This window comes from Spinacia oleracea, chromosome 2, assembly GCF_020520425.1.
Source record: "Spinacia oleracea cultivar Varoflay chromosome 2, BTI_SOV_V1, whole genome shotgun sequence".
NCBI lineage: Eukaryota > Viridiplantae > Streptophyta > Magnoliopsida > Caryophyllales > Amaranthaceae > Spinacia > Spinacia oleracea.
The window spans coordinates 102,764,661-102,784,584 of NC_079488.1; the positions used below are offsets into that span (position 1 = coordinate 102,764,661).

A 19,924-nucleotide genomic window follows, 5' to 3' on the forward strand; every position below is an offset into this window, starting at 1 on the left:
TCGGCGCTGATGATGAACCATCTGTTGAATCTTTTCAGTTTTCTCGCTTGCAGCTTATCTTCGGGAAGTTCTCCCCTTTCTTTGTATGCAACTACTGCGTCCATCCAGCTAGGTTCGGTACGTAAGCTGCATACTGTGGTGGGTAGCAAGTCGATGCTTCTCTTTTGGTGAACTTCCACGTGGACCGACCTGTTTAGGTCGATGAGTGTTGAGCTTGCGAGTTTTGACAGTGCGTCTGCTTGCGTGTTCTGTCCTCGGGGAATGAGGATGACTTCAAAGGATCTTAACTTTGACGTTAAGGATTTAATTTTTGCTAAATAGGCTGTCATGCTGGGCCATTTGGCCTCATACTCCCCTCGGATCTGGTTGGCTACAAGCTGGGAATCAGTTTTGAGGCGAACATGTTCGGCCTCCAGGGATAAACAAAGCTCTATCCCTGCGATTGCGGCCTCGTATTCGGCCTCGTTGTTGGTTGCTTTGAAGCCGAACTTCAATGCATACTCTATGCTTTTCCCCGTCGGGGGGATTAGTACAACTCCTGCCCCTGAGCCGTTTACTGTGGAAGATCCGTCAGTGAAGACCTCCCAAGTGCTTTTCGTATCATCCAACATTTCCTGGTATGAGCACTCGGCCAAGAAGTCTGCCAATGCTTGTGTTTTGATTGCTGTCCTCGGCTGATATTTGATGCCGAACTCTGATAGTTCGAAGGCCCAGGCAGCCAATCTTCCTGACCTCTCTATTTTGTCGAGTACTTTTTCGAGCGGTTGGTCAGTTAGCACTGTGATCTGGTGGGAGTCGAAGTATGGCCTCAGTTTTCGTGCAGCTACCACTACTGCATATGCGACTTTCTCGATGAGTGGGTACCGGGTTTCGGCTCCTGTGAGTGTTCGGCTGGTGAAGTAGATTGGCTGTTGCTTCTTTTCTTCTTCCCGAAGAAGCACTGCGCTGACGGTTCCAGGGCTAACTGCGACATATAGGTACAGGGTTTCCCCCTCCTTTGGTCTGGCCAGTGTCGGCAGTTGAGCTAGGTGGGCTCTGAGTTGCTGAAAAGCTTCTTTTTGCTCCTGTTCCCATATCAGTTCGGGATCCACTTTCCTCGGGACCCCCTTTTTCTTGACTGGTTCTGCTTCTCCTCCGGGGAGGTTCTTTGGTTTCAGTGCCTTGAAGAAGGGGGCTCCCTTGTCCGAGGCTTTTGATATGAACCTTGTTAGTGCGGCTAACCTGCCGGTTAGCCTCTGCACATCTCTCTTGGTCTTCGGCTCGGGTAAATCCAATGCCGCTTGGACTTTGTCTGGGTTCGCATCAATTCCTCTTTCGCTCACCATGAATCCGAGGAACTTCCCTGACTTCACCCCGAAGACGCATTTTTTTGGGTTCAGCTTCATGCTGTATTTCCTCAGATTTCCGAAGGTCTCTGCCAAGTCTTTGACATGGTCTTCCTCCTTGATGCTTTTTACGATGGAGTCATCCACGTAGACCTCCACATTCCTCCCTTTCTGGTCGGCGAAGACGTGGTCAACTAACCTCTGGTAGGTGGCTCCGGCATTTTTCAAGCCGAAAGGCATCATTTTGTAGTTGAACACTCCTGCGCTTGTGATGAACGCTGTCTTTGCCCTGTCATCGGGGTGCATGAATACTTGGTGGTAGCCTGAAAAGGCATCCATGAAGCTGAGCAGTGCATGGCCGCTGGTGGAGTCAACCAGTTGATCTATCCTTGGCAGGGGATAGCAGTCTTTGGGGCAGGCTCGGTTCAGATCTGTGAAATCTACGCACATTCGCCATGAGCCGTTCGCTTTCTTGACCATCACCACGTTGGCCAGCCACTTCGGATACATGCATGGTTCGATGAATCCGGCCTCTTGCAACTTTTTAACCTCCTCGGCGATGGCTTTGTTTTTCTCCGAGGAGTAATTTCTCTTTTTTTGCTTGATTGGTCGAGCTTCAGCGTTGACATCCAGCTTGTGACAAATCAGCTTCGGATTTATCCCTGGCATATCTGCTGCGGACCATGCAAAGATGTCTTTGTGATCCCTGAGTAGTCGGATCAAATCGATTCGGAGCCCCGAGCTTAGACCCTTGCCTATTCAGACGCTCCTGTCTGAATTATCTTCGAGGAAGATATCCTCCATTTCTTGATCTGGTTCGGGAGATGGGGTTTCGGGGCGGGCATCAACTTCTGCGGGAGACAAGCTGCTCGTGCTTGCTCTTCTCCTTTTTGCCTCGCTTTCCTCTCCCTTAGCTCCCTTTCCTTCCTCGGGGCCGTCCTCCAATTTGGGTTTTCGGACAGCAGTGTGGCAGGTTCTTCTCGCCACTTCTTGATCACCTCTGATTCGTTCGGCGAATCCTGCATCCGAGACGTATATCATCAGCTGGTGGTATGTGGAGGGGACTGCTTGCATCTTGTGAATCATGGTTCTCCCCATGATTACGTTGTATACGGAGTCGCAGTCCATCACCAAAAATTCGTCCCGAAGGGTTTTTGCTGCCTGGCCTTCGCCCACTGTGACTAGCAGGGTGATCTTTCCTCGAGGGATAGCTGCGGATCCGTTGAATCCGATCAGAGGATAACTGACTTTCGTCAGTGCTTCCTCTGGTTCTTCGAGGATCAGCTGCTCGAAGCAGTTTCTGAAGATGATGTTGACGGCACTTCCTCCGTCGACTAACACTCGATGTACGTTGTGGTTGTTGAGGTCCATGGAAATGACCAGAGGATCGTCATGTTTGTACTGGACTCCGAAGCAATCATCAGCAGTGAAGGTCATGTTCGGGGGGTGTGGTTGGTTGTCTCCCACCGCGCTGAAGTTGACCCGATGGGAGAGGGCTCTTAGGTGTTTTTTGCTGGCCTGGCCAGACTTCTGTCCCCCGAACACCACTAGGATGTCATTTTTCTTGTGCCCTGTTGCTTCGTAGACCCTTTTCTGGGGTTGCTCGTGTTGTTTGCCGCTTGCGGCCTTTTCTTTTTCCTCCCTTCGGTCTAACAAGTATTGTTTCAGGTAGCCTCGGCGAACGAGGTCCTCAATGTTGTCTTTCAGCGAGTTGCATTCTTCGGTATGGTGACCGAAGTCATCATGGAACTCGCACCATTTGTTCTTGTTTCTCCGAGCTGGGTTGGACTTGAGCTTCCCAGGTAGTTTCCACTTTTCGTCATTTCTATTGAGGCTGAATATCTCCTTTCGGGGCAGAGCTAGTGGAGTGTAGTTGGTGTACTTGGGTTGAAGTTCACCCCTTCTCCCGTCTTTCTTCGGGCTCATCTCTCTAGCTCCTACTTTCTCTTTCCCCTTCCTTGAGCCGCCCTCGGGCTTGCTCTGAGTATTCTTTGTGTCTCTCGGATCCGACGATCCTTTCAGTCTTGCAGCGGCCTTGTTGAACTCTTCGGTTCTGATGAACGCATCAGCCATTTGGAGCACGTCAGCTATTCTGGAGGGGTTCTTCATTGAGAGTTCGTCACGGAACTTCCCTTCCTGGAGCGCGTGCTTCAAGGCGAAGATGGCCACGTCTGGCTGCAAGTTTGGTATGTTTGTTGATTCCTTCATGAATCTGGCCATGAATTCTCTCAGACTTTCGTCTCTTTCTTGTTGGATTGAGGTCAGTTCTGCTGTGGTTCGCTCGGGGCGATTGTTGCTCACGAACTGTGTGCAGAATCTCTTTTTCAGCTTTTTCCAACTCTTGATCGATCCCTTCGGCAGCGATCTAAACCACTCTCCCGCCACTCCGGTTAGCGTGGTTGGGAAGTATTTACACCAGCATGCTTCGGAGTAGGGACTCAAGAACATCTGCTGCTCGTAGGAGATGACATGATCCCTCGGATCTGTGATTCCGCTGTAGGTTAGGTGAGCTGGCAGCCTTACCTTCGGTATTTCTTCCATGATCAGCTCGTCCGAGAAAGGGGATGACGTAGGAGTCATGATTCTTTTCCCGAGTCTAGCCCTGATGCCTTCGTTTGCCGAGGCTCTGTGATTAGAACGTTCGGGCGTACGATGGGGGCTAGGGGTTCGATCATGCCTCCCGTCTCTTCTTCTTTCTCGGCTACTGACCTCGGGTCGCTCGCCAGATCTGCTCGACTCACCTACCCCGAGTCTCGTATGGATCGAAGGTCTTAACCTTGAGTGGACCGAGGGCCTCAACCTGCTGAGTACCGAGCTTCGGATCCGAGGATTACGAGTAGTTGATTCGCTTTGGAGAGCTGTTGGAGTAGGCGATGGTCTCGCAAACCAATCTGGTTGCTGTTGTGCCCTTTTTTGAGTGTCCCACGTGCTTTCCATCCACCTCGACGTCAAGTGTGTACCTGTCAAGGGAAGGAGTTCTCGTTCGGGTCTGGACACTTCCACACTGGGTGGCTCGTTCAGCCTTCGCCTGGTCCTCCTCTCTTCTCTGCGGTCATTTGCCAGTCCTTGCTGCTTCTCATTGAAGAGGAAGTTTTGCATGATGGTCATGGCCGCAGTGAGCTCTTCCCTAGTTGGAATCGGAGGTCCTGTATTCGTGACGGTCGTAGCTCTGCTTGGCTGTGACCTCGCCATCGATTGAGGGTGCCCCTCTTGGTCAGATTCTGAATCTGACCGCACCATCATATCGTCGTTATTGTTGTTAACAGCATCATTCACCATTTTCGCGGAAAGAGGTGATTGATGTCTTTCAAAGGCTTTGAAGTGTTCTTCCCCACAGACGGCGCCAAATTGTTCCGGTGTTGTAAAGATGGAAACAATGGGCTTCGAATGAAGGCCCTTTTGTATGTGTTGAAGATCTTGCTTGTTTGAATGAGTGGAGTCCGAATTCACCTGCACAAGAGCAAAGTCACTAGCCTCGGGGGTGTTTCCGAGGAAAGCCCCTCCGATGCCTAAGTAAGAATGATGCTCGGATTCTAGAGAGAAGTTCTCTAAAAGAGTAGTCTTAAGGCGGTAAATTGGACGTACCTTGAGGTGTGAGCCTTGGCGGCCTATTTATAGTGTTTGCATAATAAATGCCCATAGGTCATTTATTGTTATTGGGCCTTGGGCCTTAATGGATGGCTGAATAGCCATTGGTAGGTTTGATGTTGTCGTTTAGAGCCATTGGGCTTTGGACTTAGTGGCCCAATTGAGAATCAATTGGGAGCCCAAACATTGATTATCAAAACTATGTGGCACCAAAAAAAAACCTATTAAAATTGAAAAACATACCAGCGGTGTGATAATTGGTCTGAACAATGGTCTTATCCTTGCCCAAGAACTCAAAATCAATTTCATCTTGGGATTTATCACCTTCCATAGAAGACAAATAAATATTGAAATTCAGACCACTAGTGTTTCCCTTAGGACATTGGATTTCAGCACTGAAGGTCCCGTAGCGGTAGCGAACCGGAGATCGCCACCGTGCACCGCCTCGATCGTCGAAGGTGATGGAAATCTCATTGGTGTCTGAGCAATGGTTACAGACTTGTGGAGTGTAATCAATGGCGATCTCCTTCAAGGGGTGGGTCTTGTGGTGGTATGTTTCTGGGTGAAGTGATGGATCCGCCATTTTTGGATGTGGTTATGCTGAGGGTAAAAATTAATGTAAAATAAGCGGGCAGCAATAAATACGGAGTATTCCGTACATGTTAATCGATTACTATTGCTAATTAAGAATGAGCCTAGCCGTCCTAGCCGTCCTCCTCCCTTTTTTACTCTCTATGGTTTACAAATTTCAAAAGATTTTTAGGCTGGATAGTCAAACCGGCCTTTGTGGTTTAATTATTCATATGTTTGTCTTCATATTCAACAAAAATACATCGTTTGAGTGTAGTAAGTTCCTTTATGGTGGGATTAGTGAGTGTAGTAAGTTCCTCTATGGTGGGATTAGTTGAGTATTTGAGTTTTATTATTAGTATAGTTTTGGTGGAGTATCGTCGTGAATTCGGTTCGTTGATAATGAATTATACGAGATTGAACCAATTATCAAATTTTCAAATTGACTTAGATGAATCGGATGGAAACCGTCCTCGCGGCTACAACAAATCGTTAGACCGTCTCTCCGAAAAGGCGGTATGTTCCAGCGACATGTGTGAGAGATGTCCCACAGTGCAAGATCTTCCCAACGATAGTAGTTTTGATGAAGGAATACATCTTTTTTATTCAATTTGTTATGTATTTGTTAAATTCGATTTCTGTTGTAGATGTCGTATTACTTTCTATTAATGAATTGGTTTTACTTTCCAAAAAAAAAAAAATTAAGAATGAGCCTACGGTAAATGGCGTGTACTGATATGTACCACAACTGTTATGCGTGTGTTGAGATCCTATGTTGTCCACATTGGAAAAAGAGAAGAGAAAAAATATCACTTTATAAGCTTGTGGAGTCACTCCCGCAATTGTCATTTGGTTTTAATGTGGAACTTCCATTGAACTTATAAGTGGACCGAACTCTCCTCTTCTTTATTGGGTTGCCCAGACCTATTTCGTATTTCTCTGAAATTTAACAGCGTGTAAATGAGTTTGAGGAGGGAATACAATTTTTGACATATCTTAACCATCGGAAATGATAAAGGCCGTAACATACAACCTTTAAGCCGTGTTACAATGTTGACATGACACGCCTACGTGTCACAAAAGTATTTGAAAACTGAAATATTTAGATTATATAACCTATTATACATGTTATAAAAAAAAAGTAGTAAAATCATAATAAGGAGTATTCAAACTTACAAATTGAATAATGTAATTTTTTATTTCAGAAAAATAATTCTAGTTTGTATAGGAAATTAGAAAAAGATACTTTTAATTATTTATATGATATAGGAAATTAAAATAATAAATACATTTACTAATTTATTCTTAGGGAAAAAAACCATTACATTGGGAAAAAAAAACTATTAGAAAAAGGTATTTCGTCTTTATTGGTTAATTGACTGCGTGTACTCGTGTAGTATTGCTGGAGAGATGAACGACACAAGCTTTTACTACGAAAAAGAACCTAAACCTAACCTAATCATTAAAATTAAAATAATATTTTAAAGTAATGTATAATTATGAATTTTTATTTACATAAAATATTTGTTACGGAGTAGATTATAAATTAGTGTATCTTTTAAATTAAATTGATATAATTTTTTAATTACACAAAAATATATTATTAGATTATAATTTTTATTTTTTTAATTTGTAATTTATAAGATAAAAGGAAATACTTCCTCCTTTCCTAAATAGTTGTACCATTTTGACTTTTGACAGTATTCACTTGTCTTGCTTTGACCTCAATTTTCTACTAATAATAAAATCAAAAATTGTTATACAAAGTATTATTAGATTTGACTTAATATATATTTTAAATGTATCAACTTTTTATAATATTTATTAATACATAATTATCAGTATTGATGGTCAAAGTTATGCGTTGGCAAACGTGAAAGTCAAAACGGTGCAATTATTTAGGAATGGAGGAAGCATATATTTAAACGTGGTTAAATAACAAAATTAATCACCACTCTACATTGGAGTACAAAGTATTTTGATTTTTGACATTTATAATAAAAATTGGAGTTAAGCTAAAGGTTAGGGTCCAACCTTTTATATTTTTCACCTTTTAGGACCTATACCTTTTTTTTTCACCCTTTAGGACCTCATACTAACTTTCCGGTGAGTTAACCACGTGTAAACTCACCGTTAACCATACCAACAATATTAAAAAAAATTACAAATTTATAATAGATCCAAACAGAAAAATTAATAAAAAGAAACCTCAAATCAAAAGCTCCATAGTCATGGACTTCTGTTCCATTAAATTAAACTCAAGTTTCTTTTACCTCAAATTTTAGAATTTTTTCGACGTAAATACCCCAAATTAAATTACCAAAACCCGCAAATTAAAAATCCTTCCACTCTGCAAAAATTACACGTGCCAATTAAACCAATCGAATCAAATTAACAGCAAATTACATTAGAAATAACCTAAATTAAAGCATACAATAAACACAATAACTTTTCAAAGAAGATATGTGATCTGATGATTTATTCTTCCCAAACTTTCTCTCACCCCAAATAATTCAGTTCACTTATGCTTAAGATGTGTCTCACATGAACCCGCGTAAACGCATACTAGATCAGAATGATTGCCTAATGGTTTGATCTATTTGAGGGAAGTTCTTACTCGTCTACTCGAGAGCCGATTTTGGTTTGGAATCTGATCATGGGTCAAGGGAAGATTTTACGCCATAAATTGTTGAGTAGCTTTGAGTAACTAGGAGTTCCATTGCATTTTTTTTGGTTCTTTTAAGTTTTTGAAGTATTTGGAAGGAACGTCATTGTTGTTTGAAGAGAGGAGACTTTAATTTTGTACTAATCTCACTGTAAAAGACTCTAATTTTGTGGTCTTAGGTTCCACCGACAGTAGCACTGCTGCTTTGATTGATGAGGATGTACCTCATGTAACTCGTGAAACTTTGCACAAATTCTTCACTGTCTTCCGCTCTCTAATTAATTTAGTTCTTTCTCTTCAAAACATAAAACAATAAAAAAGCTTGCATCATAAACAACACAAACAAATTAAATCATGCCACGTGGAACTTAAGCCAAGGGACTGAACTTTTTAACCTAAAGAGACTAAACTTTTATTTAATTTGATTAATTTTAACGGAAAAGTAAATAGTAAATCCTAAATGGTGAAAAATAATAATTACATATCTTAAATGGTGAAAAAACTAAAGGTTAGTCCATATTTATGCTTATCTCAAAAATTGTCCGTAGTGAAGAGGTAGTTTAATTTGAACAGGCGCCGGTAAAGAGGAGCTAATAAAAAGAAGGAACTATTTGAACAAGACAAGCCCCTCTTCATTCCTCAAAGTAAAACCTAGCTCGCGGCAGAAACCAAGACGAAGAGAGACTCTGGTTGCTGCTGGGTCCGATACTCTTGCTCGTCACTCAAATCTTTGGTATTTTTCTCTCTCCTATTTTCCTGTCATTCATGCTTTTTGTGTTCATGTGTCTATCAAATCGAAGCATTTTTTTTCCGTGTTTAACTTTATTTTTTTGCTGTATTGGAGTTTTCTTCGTTTTTTGATTTTTTGTTTGATTTTCAGTAGGTGATTGATTTTTAGGTTACCTTTTTTGGATAGCTTCAGATTGTTGCAAAAAAAGTCGAAAAACCCTCATAAACCCTAATTTTGTTATTGCAGTTTAATTTAGAAGTTGATCTGATGTAGCGAGCTTAAACAAAACTTTATTAGTTGTTATTAGCCTATTCTTTTGATGAAATTATAGTAGCTAAATGGATGTTGACCATAAGTTTACATTCAAAGCTTTGCGAATAATGTAGTCCAATTCAATTATACTGGATTTTATGGTTAAGTTGAACGTAGGGAGGGGGTTTGGACCGTCTTCATTTTCGAGCTTAACATTGCATTGCATTTTAATATGTGGAAGCTGTTCGGTTTTTGAAATCTTGTTTTGCGATGTAATAATCGAGACCCCATTGATCTGTAGCTCTTTGAGTGGGAATTTAATACAAATGTTTAGTTATTTTGAGGTTCAATAGTATATCCTGTAATTTCTAGATTCTTTCATGCGCAAGTGCATGACATTTTTAGGGAAATATCCTGCTTTTGGACTTGGTGTTTTATGGCTGTTTTTTCTCTCACCTGCCTGATGTTGCTCTATGCTAAATTGGAATAATTTCAAAGTTGAGATCTCCAAACAGATTTTTAAAGTGAAAATCTAATTGCCTGAATGATGTATGTTGCTAGTTCGACATATTCATGTGCTTTCTTCTGCATATACTGTGATTTTTTGGTTGGTGTTGGTGAAATGTCAATCTTTTTAGTTACTCCGTACCTTTTAGTTCTCATCCTTATTCCTCCTTTTGATTCATCATGCTCCTTACATCTGTATATTCCTCTTCCTAGAGGTATTAGGGGATTCCCTAATTTGAAGATTTGCAAGATGAGGGCCATCTTCTGCGGGAACTTGGAATATGATGCGCGGCAATCTGAGGTCGAGCGGGTTTTTAAAAGATATGGGAGGGTCGAAAGGGTTGATATGAAGTCTGGTTAGTATTTTGTTGGCTCTTGTTTTTTGTTAAGATTTTTGCGATGTTTTTATTGTGTTATGTGTCAAATTAATGCTTAGTCTAGTTTTGTTGTTTGTTTTTAAGAACATAGAATATGTTGGCTGTTGCCCATCCTTTTTTGTGTGGCTGTTGTTTGCTACTGCTACTGTTGCAACTTCTGCTACTGCTGCTATTATTATTATTCCCTATTTACCATCTGATTTCTTTCTTCTACAAATTTCTGGTTACTTTTTTCTTTTTCAAAAGGATGTGTTGAAATGTTGCTTTTTGCGGGTTTCTACTAATTGTCTTTAAGTAGTGAAGGCATGGTATGTACATTTTGGCGCATTTATATCTTGTCAGTTGTCATTGCAGGTTTAATATTTGGTGTTTTATTCTTCTTCTGTGCATTGCTTATTCTAGTTTTTGGTATTTGAATGCATTTACTATGTTTTTTCTGTTGCATTAATCGTGTTCCAAGGTGTTTCCATTTGCTAAAGAGGGTGGGGAAAGTGTATATTCAAAATGTGGTTGGTATTGTTTTCTTTCATGTCAATTTGGATGTCATCACTTGGTAGAACCGTAGAAGAACAGCAAGATTACCATCTGGCTGTCACCCCCTCCCCCGGTGGTTGTAGACATTGTAGTTGAGAACACGATGTGAATCTACGATTTATATAGACTGGAAGAAAAGATTATCAATATTCCAAGGAAGCATTATCCTTAGTACTGCTTATACAAATGAAAGGGATCACTAGAAGTTTCAACATGCATTACATGCTCTGAAAAGGTTGAATATGCAGTGCCATGTAGCTGTGAGCTATCTTAAGCTTCTCCAAATGTTCCTGGGCAGTTTCATTTCCAGGTTACTGATTTATTTTAGTCTACAAGATTCTAGGTCTGTTGTCTAGACTTTCGAAGTGTTGAGTCTCCTTTGTGTTCCATGGTAGGAAGCTAATAGCTATCATCTACAATCAACAGAAGGCAACCTATACCATCAGCCGTTGAGATGCTTCCTCTTCAATGAACTGCAGTAAAACTTGACGAGGATAAGAACTTTCTGGGTTGACTGGCTCTACAGTTATCAAAATTTAGTGCACTTAGGACTCTATAAACTGGTAGCTGTTTGCCTGTTTCTCTCCATCTAAATTGGCATTAGCACCAGTGCACCACTGCACTACATGCTGCTTGTTGTGGAGTAGTGTGATAGATGATGACTCTGCTTGTTGTGGGTCAATTCTGCTTTTTGAAAAATATTTTTCTTTGGATAGATGTGTATGTTGTTGTCCTTTCAGACAACATCTTTTCAAGGTGTAGAACCCTGCACTCAATTATTTCTTTGGCGCAGGATTTCTTGGATTATCCATATGTTTCTTGGATTGATGGGATTCTCTGCTTTCCCTTTCTGCCTTGTGCCCACGCACCATCCTCCTATGTTTTTACTTGAAGAGCCAATCGGGCTTGCTTGGCACAAACATATTCCCTGAGACACTCATTGCCTTTTCATTTATCATGCCTCTTGTCCAGTCTTCAATTCCTGACATGTTTCAACAATAAAATCATGATGACTTCACATTCAATAGCAGGTGTTTTTTACTTCCTAGTCTTACATATGGCCATGTCAGAATGAATCATCAATTTTCTGTTGTAACAACTGACCTCTTGTTTGATAAATATATGTACAGAACTAATTTACTCTGTTGTGGTTCATTTACATTATAAATTTGTAGGGTTCGCATTTGTTTATATGGAAGATGAGAAAGATGCCGACGACGCCATCAGAAGACTTGACCGATCTGAATTTGGGAGAAAAGGGCGGCGTCTTCGTGTTGAATGGACCAAGGTAACAATAATCATATATTTGGCTCATCAATTCTGTAGTTAGTACACATTTAATTGTTGCTTAAATATTCTAGCATCTTTGCCTCGTTGAGATGTGGACTGCTCTGGAAATAAAATAGGTTTTTATTTCCGGAACCATTGAGACTTGAGATATCTACGTAAAAATTGAATAGGATTACCAAGAATATTACGATGAGTTTAATTTAGTTTAAATTGAATACCAATCCTATTCGAGTACTACAGTAGAGAAATTATTATGTCATGTGCTTTTCTCCAACATATATACAAGTGATACGTGGTCGTGTCTCAAAAATACAACATACGGAGTAGAATTTACAATTTGTTCCACTGTGTTCAATCTATCACATCACCTGTATTTATTCAATTTAATTGTGTTTCAAAGCTAAGGGAAGATTCAAATATAATTGGGACATACGAAGTATAAAGCGGGACATATGGTCCCAAGTCCCAACCAAAGAACCTATAATCATAATACTCATAAACTCATGACAGTTGGTACTTACCTTTTGCACTGTTCACTTTCTTTACTTTGATCATATCTTTTTTTTAGCGAATATATAAAAACAACCAGGTTTACGTAAATGGTGCGTGGATATTTCTCAAATTATGTTTTTAAAATATATATTTTCATAATTTTTATTAATAGATGATTAAAGATAATCATTCATTATCATTACTCCATGCCTCAAAGAGGCTCCCACAAGAAGCGGGGTAAGGGGGGGTCGGACATACGCAACCTTACCCCTGCAATTGCAGAGAGGTTGTTTCCAATAAACTCAAAAGCGATAACGGGACGACAACGGTACGGCCATTTTCTACTTCATTGAAAGGAAGCGAAGAGGTATTAAGAGCCATTTTGATTTAGTCCATTACATCCCACAACCAAAAGAACAAATGAATCTTTGGCTCCATCGGAAAGAGACATGAGATGATTAAAGATAATACTGATCAAAATCATATGCAAGAGTCCACATGTAGTGATTAATATAAGAAGCATAATAAATATACAATTCCTTAAAATATCATATGTATTTGAAAATTTAGTTGCACAAATAGTTGGGTAAAGGTGGAAATTTTGAAGTTAAAGTTCCTAATAATGTAAAATTTTCAAAGGATAAAAATTATATTGATAGAAGAAAACAAAACACACTTTCATATGTATTCTAATAAAGTGAATTGGTTGGTAAAAAAGAAACTACTTTTACAAAAAAAGAACCTGTCATTAAGAGATTTCAATTAACATAGGATTATAGAACACATCATCAATAGTTTAGAATATACTTGTACTCACGTATAATTTATACAATATGTTAATACAAACACGTGCATCGCACGGACTTAAAACTAGTACCATTTTATTAGAGAGGACAAAGTTTATTCTTCATTTTCTGTTGTTCGATCTGAACCCTAAGACAGACTTTTTCCCTGTTATCCATTGCTATCTTCACATACTTTTAGCAGCCTGGAATAGGTTGTAACATTGGTGTTAATTTTGAATTGCAGCAAGAACGTGACACTCGAAGGCCTGGTGGTGGTGCGAGAAAACCTGCAGCTAATGACAAGCCTTCTAAAACACTGTTTGTCATCAACTTTGACCCAATCTATACTAAATCCAAGGACTTGGAAAGGCACTTTGATGCACATGGGAAAATAGCAAACATAAGGATTAGGAGAAATTTCGCATTCATTCAGTATGAAACTCTGGAGGATGCTACTAGGGCATTGGAAGCTACAAACATGAGGTTGGCAAAGTCTAATTTTTTTTTTCCTTGTGTCTATTTCTCCTTTAAGTACTAAACTTTTGTTTGCTTTTTTATTTTGTTATTCTACTATTATCATTTGGTATAATAGTAATGTAAGAGCTTTTCAATCAAAGTTGTTTTTAAATATTTGCTTCCATGGATCTTAAGGTACCCTATCTTGTTTGTGCTTGATGCCTAGAGTTTGGGACATCAAATTATGCACGTGTTGTTTACTGGGTGTATGCTAGAAGTCTCTAATTTACTGCATTCTGGGAAGGGGACTCACTTTTTCTTGGTTTATGCAAATTGACTAATCAAACAACTTACTTCGCCTTAGGTATGACTAATGAGACAGTCTGGACATGCCAGCGTGTTGAGACTTGTATGCTAATGTTGAAGACATGGAGATTTAATTGGTTTGTCACATGGTTATGCTTAATAGAGAGATTAATGCATGATCATTCAGAATTTTGCACATACGTTGAGCATGTAGCACTTGATTCAAACTTACGGAGGAAAGAGGTCTTTGTGGATGACCACATGAAAGAGTTTCTTGGTTCGTGTAGCTGACCCTGTCCTTTAGGGAATAAGGCTTAGGTTTTTCTGTTGTTAAAGTGGATAGGCTACATGCATTATTTTGTTACCTTTCTGATGGTTGTTAATTTGATTGAACTGTGCAGTAAGGTTATGGACAGGGTTATAACTGTGGAATATGCGATTCGGGATGATGATAGAAGCAATGGTCACAGTCCTGAAAGAAGGGGTAGGGACTTGTCTCCTGAGAGAGGAAGTTACCGTAGGAGATCTCCAAGTCCTTATCGCAGGGAGAGGGGTAGTCCAGACTATGGACACCGCAGGGATAGAGGTAGCCCTGACTATGGCCGTGGCGGCAGATCAGAAGCTAGAGGCAGTCCTGATTATGGCAGAGATGAAAGCCCTGCTAATGGAAGATACCACAGGTTTGTGCTAATCCTTACCCTCACTATTCATTTTTCTACAGTTGGAGACTAAAATTTTTAGAACATTTAATGTTTATGCAGTCGCTCTAGACCCGAAGCTCGGGGTAGTCCTGAATTTGTTAAAGATGAAAGCCCTGCTAATGGAAGATACCACAGGTTTGTGTTAATATCCAACCTGACTATCTTCGTCTCTCTACAATTTTGGGACTGAAGTTTAAGAACTTATACTGTCGATGCAGTCGCTCTAGACCTGAAGGCCGAGGAACTCCTGATTATCCTAAAGATGAAAGCCCTGCTAATGGAAGATACCACAGGTTCTGTTAATCTCTAAACTGAATACCTTCATTTCTCCTCAAACTCAATTTAAGACTTAATTTTTAGATTCTTTGCTGTTGAATATTGATGCAGTCGATCTAGACCTGAAACTCGGGGAACTCCTGATTATGCTAAAGATGAAGGCCCTGCTAATGGAGGAAGATACCACAGGTTTGTGTTCATTTCCACCTTAATTCCCTTAAGTTTTCCCGACTGATGAGGCCTTGGCCTAGTTAAAAATTGAGGTACTAGGTCTGAGTCCACATGCCCCTGTTGTACCTTTATATCTGTTGTGAACTTAAAGAACATTCAGTTCTCTCTTCACCTCAACTTTGGGCTTACTTACTTCATTGTATCTTAACTGTTATCGCAGTCGATCACCTCCACCACGAGAGAGGTCGAGATCCTAAGCAAGGAGATGGTCACAAATCGGTCACTGGAAGGGCTATTTCTGGAGAGAGGATGATATTCTAAGCAAAGAAATGATCTTGAATCAATATTTGTCAAGTGCAGTTTTAGAAGAGAGCTATAGTTGCTTAAAAAGTACCCTATTTGTGAAAATGCGTGTATCAACAATTTTAGGATCAAATTTAAATTGTGTTAGTGGCTTGATGTGTTTGATAATTGATATCCGGGTTAATTTATCACCTTTGCTATTTACAATCCGATAAACGTTGCTATTTTCGTGATATTTAGGTGGCTTTCACAAGCATTAAGTCAATGGACATAATGCAAGATCAATTTCAAGTTTTGTAGTTGGATGTTTCAAACCGTTTTTCTGCGTGTATTTTCGGTGTTTTTTGGTTGGTATGGTACTTATTTTGAAAAAAACGTTGGAAATAACAACATTAAAATGAGTGTTTATTATTGCTTAAATCTATTTGGTCATTTGTGCGGCTGGTGTAGCGAGCGAATAGAAAGCTGACAGGAAGCAGCGTTACGTTCTGGCAACGCAGCGATTGCACGCGTCTTTGGGTAGCCACGCTAACGGCTGTGAAAAGAATCAAATTTCGAATTCCCCCTTTCTCTCTTGGCACAGAGTACCTCTTAAAATTATTAGGTTTTCTTTATTGAATTAAAAAGGCAACTTGCAGATATTACTGACTATCATTTAACTTTATTTGGGATTGGATTTCGTCTCCAAACATATTTTTGGGCTTTTATTATTCAAAAACTAAGACTGTTATTTTAGACTGAATTAAACTAGTTAAAATTGAATTGAATTGAATTGAATTGATTTATAATGAGCAATAAGTTTTCATTCAATTTTCTTGATACTCTCCCGAGAATAAGATAGATATTTTAATAGAAAGTAGTTAAGATCCTACTTGATAAATTTGTGTTCCTAGGCCGGAAATAGTAATTTTCTATTTTCGATGTTTCCCTACTTTGTTCATGTTTGTTTTGTTAATTTCAATAAAACTAAAATGATTTAATGCAGCGAGTTCTCCAGGTGGGATTAGTTCTAGTTGAGTTTTTTGAGTTTAGTACAATTTTGATGGAGGACCGTCGAATTGGTTCGTTGATAAAGATTTATACGAGGTTGCAACAATAGTTAATTTTCCGAATGCAATCAGATGGATCAAAATGATACTCATCTTCGCGGTTATAACAAATCGTCTCAATGAAAGTTGTACTTTCCAGCGGTATGGGCGAGAGATGTCCCACACTGCAAGATCTGCTCAACGATCGTATTTTTGATGAAGAATACATTATTTAAATATTTTTTATATGTATTTTTTAAATCCTAATTTAATTTGTAGACATCGTATATCTACTTGATACGAGTAGTTGATATTATCCCGTCCCTACAAACAATGAATGAGTAGACTAAAAAAGAGTTGTTTGAAATGTCAATAATGAGTCCGTACAAAATATTCAAAATGAATCAAAGATGGAGTTGTATGAATGAATGAGAAAGTAGTAATTGTTTCATTATGATCAAATTTGTAAAACTGGTAGCCTTTCTTGAATACCAAATCTATTTCTTTAATACTTTAATTAAATAACCACAGTTTTCTAGAGTGGGTGTGCTCCTCGACAAAATAAAAAAGGCTCCTGGAATTCAAATATTTGACTTATTTTTTAAAATTTATAATAATAAAGTTGGGAAAGTTATTGTTGTCTTTGGGTTAATTGTCTTTTGCGCAAGGAGGAGTAATATTTAGGGTGTTGCAAAATGCAAATAGAAGTGCCAAATAATGTTCCAAAATTAAGCTAGAATGAAAGAAGTTGGAATTGACTGGTGGCTTATAGCCTTATAGTGAGAGATTTAGTTCATGTATGTGGGTCAACCTTCTGGACACGAATCATGAGAGGCTTAATTGCAAACCTTTCATTTTCAGCTTCTCACTTAATCATATACTCCTATAGTCCTATGCGTGGTTACCCGAAGCATATGACTTATGCATTTTACGCATTTTAAGCTTGTACTATGGTACAGACGTATGAACTTTAAGCTTCGACCATGGGACAAACTTATGAATTTTAAGCTCGTACCATGACAGGAGCTTAAAATTCACAAGTCTATGCCATGGTCGAAACTCAAAATTCACAAGTCCGTGTCATGGTACAAGCTTAAAATGCATAAGTTTGTGAATTTTTTCCGTTCAAAAAAAAAGAAAAGGTGAAGGTATTTTCTCTAGACAAATGCGTGGCAATTGGTGGTGGTTGGCTGGTGAAGTGCCAGTGAAAGTCTTTTCTCCGGTAATAAAAGAGGTAAAAGTTGAGGGGGAGAGAGAAATAGACAGTTAGGATAAGGATATTAATGTAAAATAATGGGGCTATTTGAGTATATTGGGACGACTTTTATAGCTCCACTTATTTTTTCATTTCCAAATCATTTGGTACCTTTTCGTATGTATTGATTTGATCATGAATCAGGGAAATCTAGTTCCGCTTCTAAAACATTAAAAAAATATGAAGTAAGTAATTTGCGGTTAACTTGTGCTTTTTTCCGTTATTGTTCGATATGGAGGGTTTCTAAACCTCAAGTGACTTGTGTCCATGTGGACATAAGGGATCCAAATACAATCATCTTGAGTATCAATACATAATATGTCAGTACCAAAATGCAAAATTGTTTAGAAATACCACCAATATAAGTCATATGTGTTATTATTGGTATTCACATAATTTGTATTGGTACTAACATATTCTGTATTGGTACTCCAAATTCTGTATTGGTACTCCAAATTCTGTATTGGTACTCACTTGTGTCCAATATGGACACAAGTCACTTGTGTCCATACACAAGTCACTTGTGTCCAATATGGACACAAGTCACTTATGACAAAGACTTCCTCGTTCGATATGCTATTATATTGTTCAACAAAACAAAAATTCGATTGTTTTTTTTTATCGAATTGTGATTGAAGGATTTGATTATTTTATGCGTTAATCCGTTAATGACACTGTGAGACAAATGATTTCTTCAATTCTTTGCAATTCCTTCTTTGCTTCTTTAGTGTTATACAATACTGCATCCTCACTTAGATCCGAATTTTGTTGGGGGACCAAACACCCATTAACTCATTTTGGGTTATTTACTTGTGCAACTTCCTCTGTTTAATCATGAAGTTAATGGCATATTGAAGTAAATGAAGGAAACTATTCACTAGGAAGAATTTGGCGCCAATGATAATTTCTCCCGTTGCAGAGGGATTGAGGGCAGTAAAAGCCCAAAAAATCCCCTCCCATTTTCACCTCCTATATATTTGGTTCCCTCTCTTTTCTTAATGGAAATTGTTATGTCTTTCTTTTTAAGAGGTGGTGTACAATATGTTTCGTACACTTAATATACTTATAGTCTTTTATACTTTAAAAACAAAGTTAGTGAAAACTTTTTTTTAAAAATTGGTAATATTAATTTAATTTTTGGCCGACTTTCTTTTATTAAGCTCACCTACGACATTTTTTTTTTAATAATCCCACATTTATTAACCAATGACTTTTATTGGGCCAAACAGGTTATAAACCTGTTGTAGGCGGTAATATATCTTTACCTGATAGCACCCTCTCTCGATGTATTCAGTCATCATCATCAATTCATCACCATCTCGTTGGCTTTTTCACCGATTACCGATCACTTAAGCCCAATAAAAATTGTGGTAGTAAAAGTGGGATTATTAGAAAATATATTGTATGTAGTATTAAATAAAAGAAAATCGATCAAAGTTGGATTAATATTACCAAAATTTTCAAACTTTTATTCAAAACTCGTCCGAAGTCCGAACTAATAAATTCGTACAGGTATAAAATAAGTCGAAATAATTTGAAAAAATTCATAATGTTGTTCCTTGTACAGGTTAACTTTCAATTAGAAAACAACTGGAGTAATCGATTTTGAGTAACATATAAAATATGTAGTTCTATTTCCAAGTGTTAAATCATTTCACCATCAAAATTCAAATCACATGTCCTCTAATCTTTAATTACCTTTTCTTTGCAAATCATTTGCAACCTTTTAAGTTTTAAGTGATGCTACAAAGATAATTATGGTTAATAAGTTTTTCATAAACAATAAAAATAAAAGGTCACACTTAAAGCATTTTTAGTCCAACTTTATCACACGTGGTCGAGAAAGTGAGAATGAGTGGCACTCATTAGCCGTCCCCACTTAACACCTGGACTGTAACCTCCACGTCGTCCTCGGTTACCTCAAAATCCGTGAAATTTAAACATAGGATAAAATTCAAATCTTTCTATCTACTAACCCCAACGGTCGAAATGTCGAATTCTTGCTGTTTCCTAAAACAATCTTGTCCATAGGATCATTCTACCATTTCGATCAGCAACTCCTTCAAATGGCTATGGCCCGACCCGACCCAGCATGAAAAAACAAGGTCCGACAAGGGCACGAAAAAAGCACTACTCTACCCCAGCACGAAATCGTGGGGGGGTGGGCCAACTTTTTTGGGAAATCACGACAAGGTACGACACAACTCGACCTGACACGACAAAGCACGCTAAATTTAGTAAAATTAGGCTTAGACACAAAGGCTCGGTCCGGCCCGACACGAAAGCCCGTGGTCCTAGACCATGATTTGAACT

At 38.9% G+C, this 19,924-nt stretch overlaps 1 protein-coding gene across 3 annotated transcripts; it reads left to right on the top strand.

The window, feature by feature from the left end:
- Nucleotides 1-8,720: 8,720 nt before the first annotated feature.
- On the top strand, nt 8,721-15,561 carry LOC110799562 (serine/arginine-rich splicing factor RS41). 3 transcript variants are annotated; one of them, XM_022004828.2, is made up of 9 exons: nt 8,721-8,881; nt 9,851-9,993; nt 11,724-11,836; nt 13,360-13,598; nt 14,279-14,557; nt 14,639-14,713; nt 14,797-14,871; nt 14,966-15,043; nt 15,246-15,561. In XM_022004828.2, exons 2-9 carry the CDS (start codon nt 9,888-9,890, stop codon nt 15,280-15,282), a joined length of 1,002 nt encoding a protein of 333 aa, XP_021860520.1. In that variant the 5' UTR covers nt 8,721-8,881; nt 9,851-9,887; the 3' UTR covers nt 15,283-15,561. The 3 variants fall into 3 exon arrangements, with proteins under 3 accessions (XP_021860520.1, XP_021860521.1, XP_021860524.1); XM_022004832.2 differs by lacking the exon at nt 8,721-8,881 and adding an exon at nt 11,342-11,579 and having other exon boundaries at nt 9,854-9,993; XM_022004829.2 differs by lacking the exon at nt 14,639-14,713.
- Nucleotides 15,562-19,924: the final 4,363 nt, after the last annotated feature.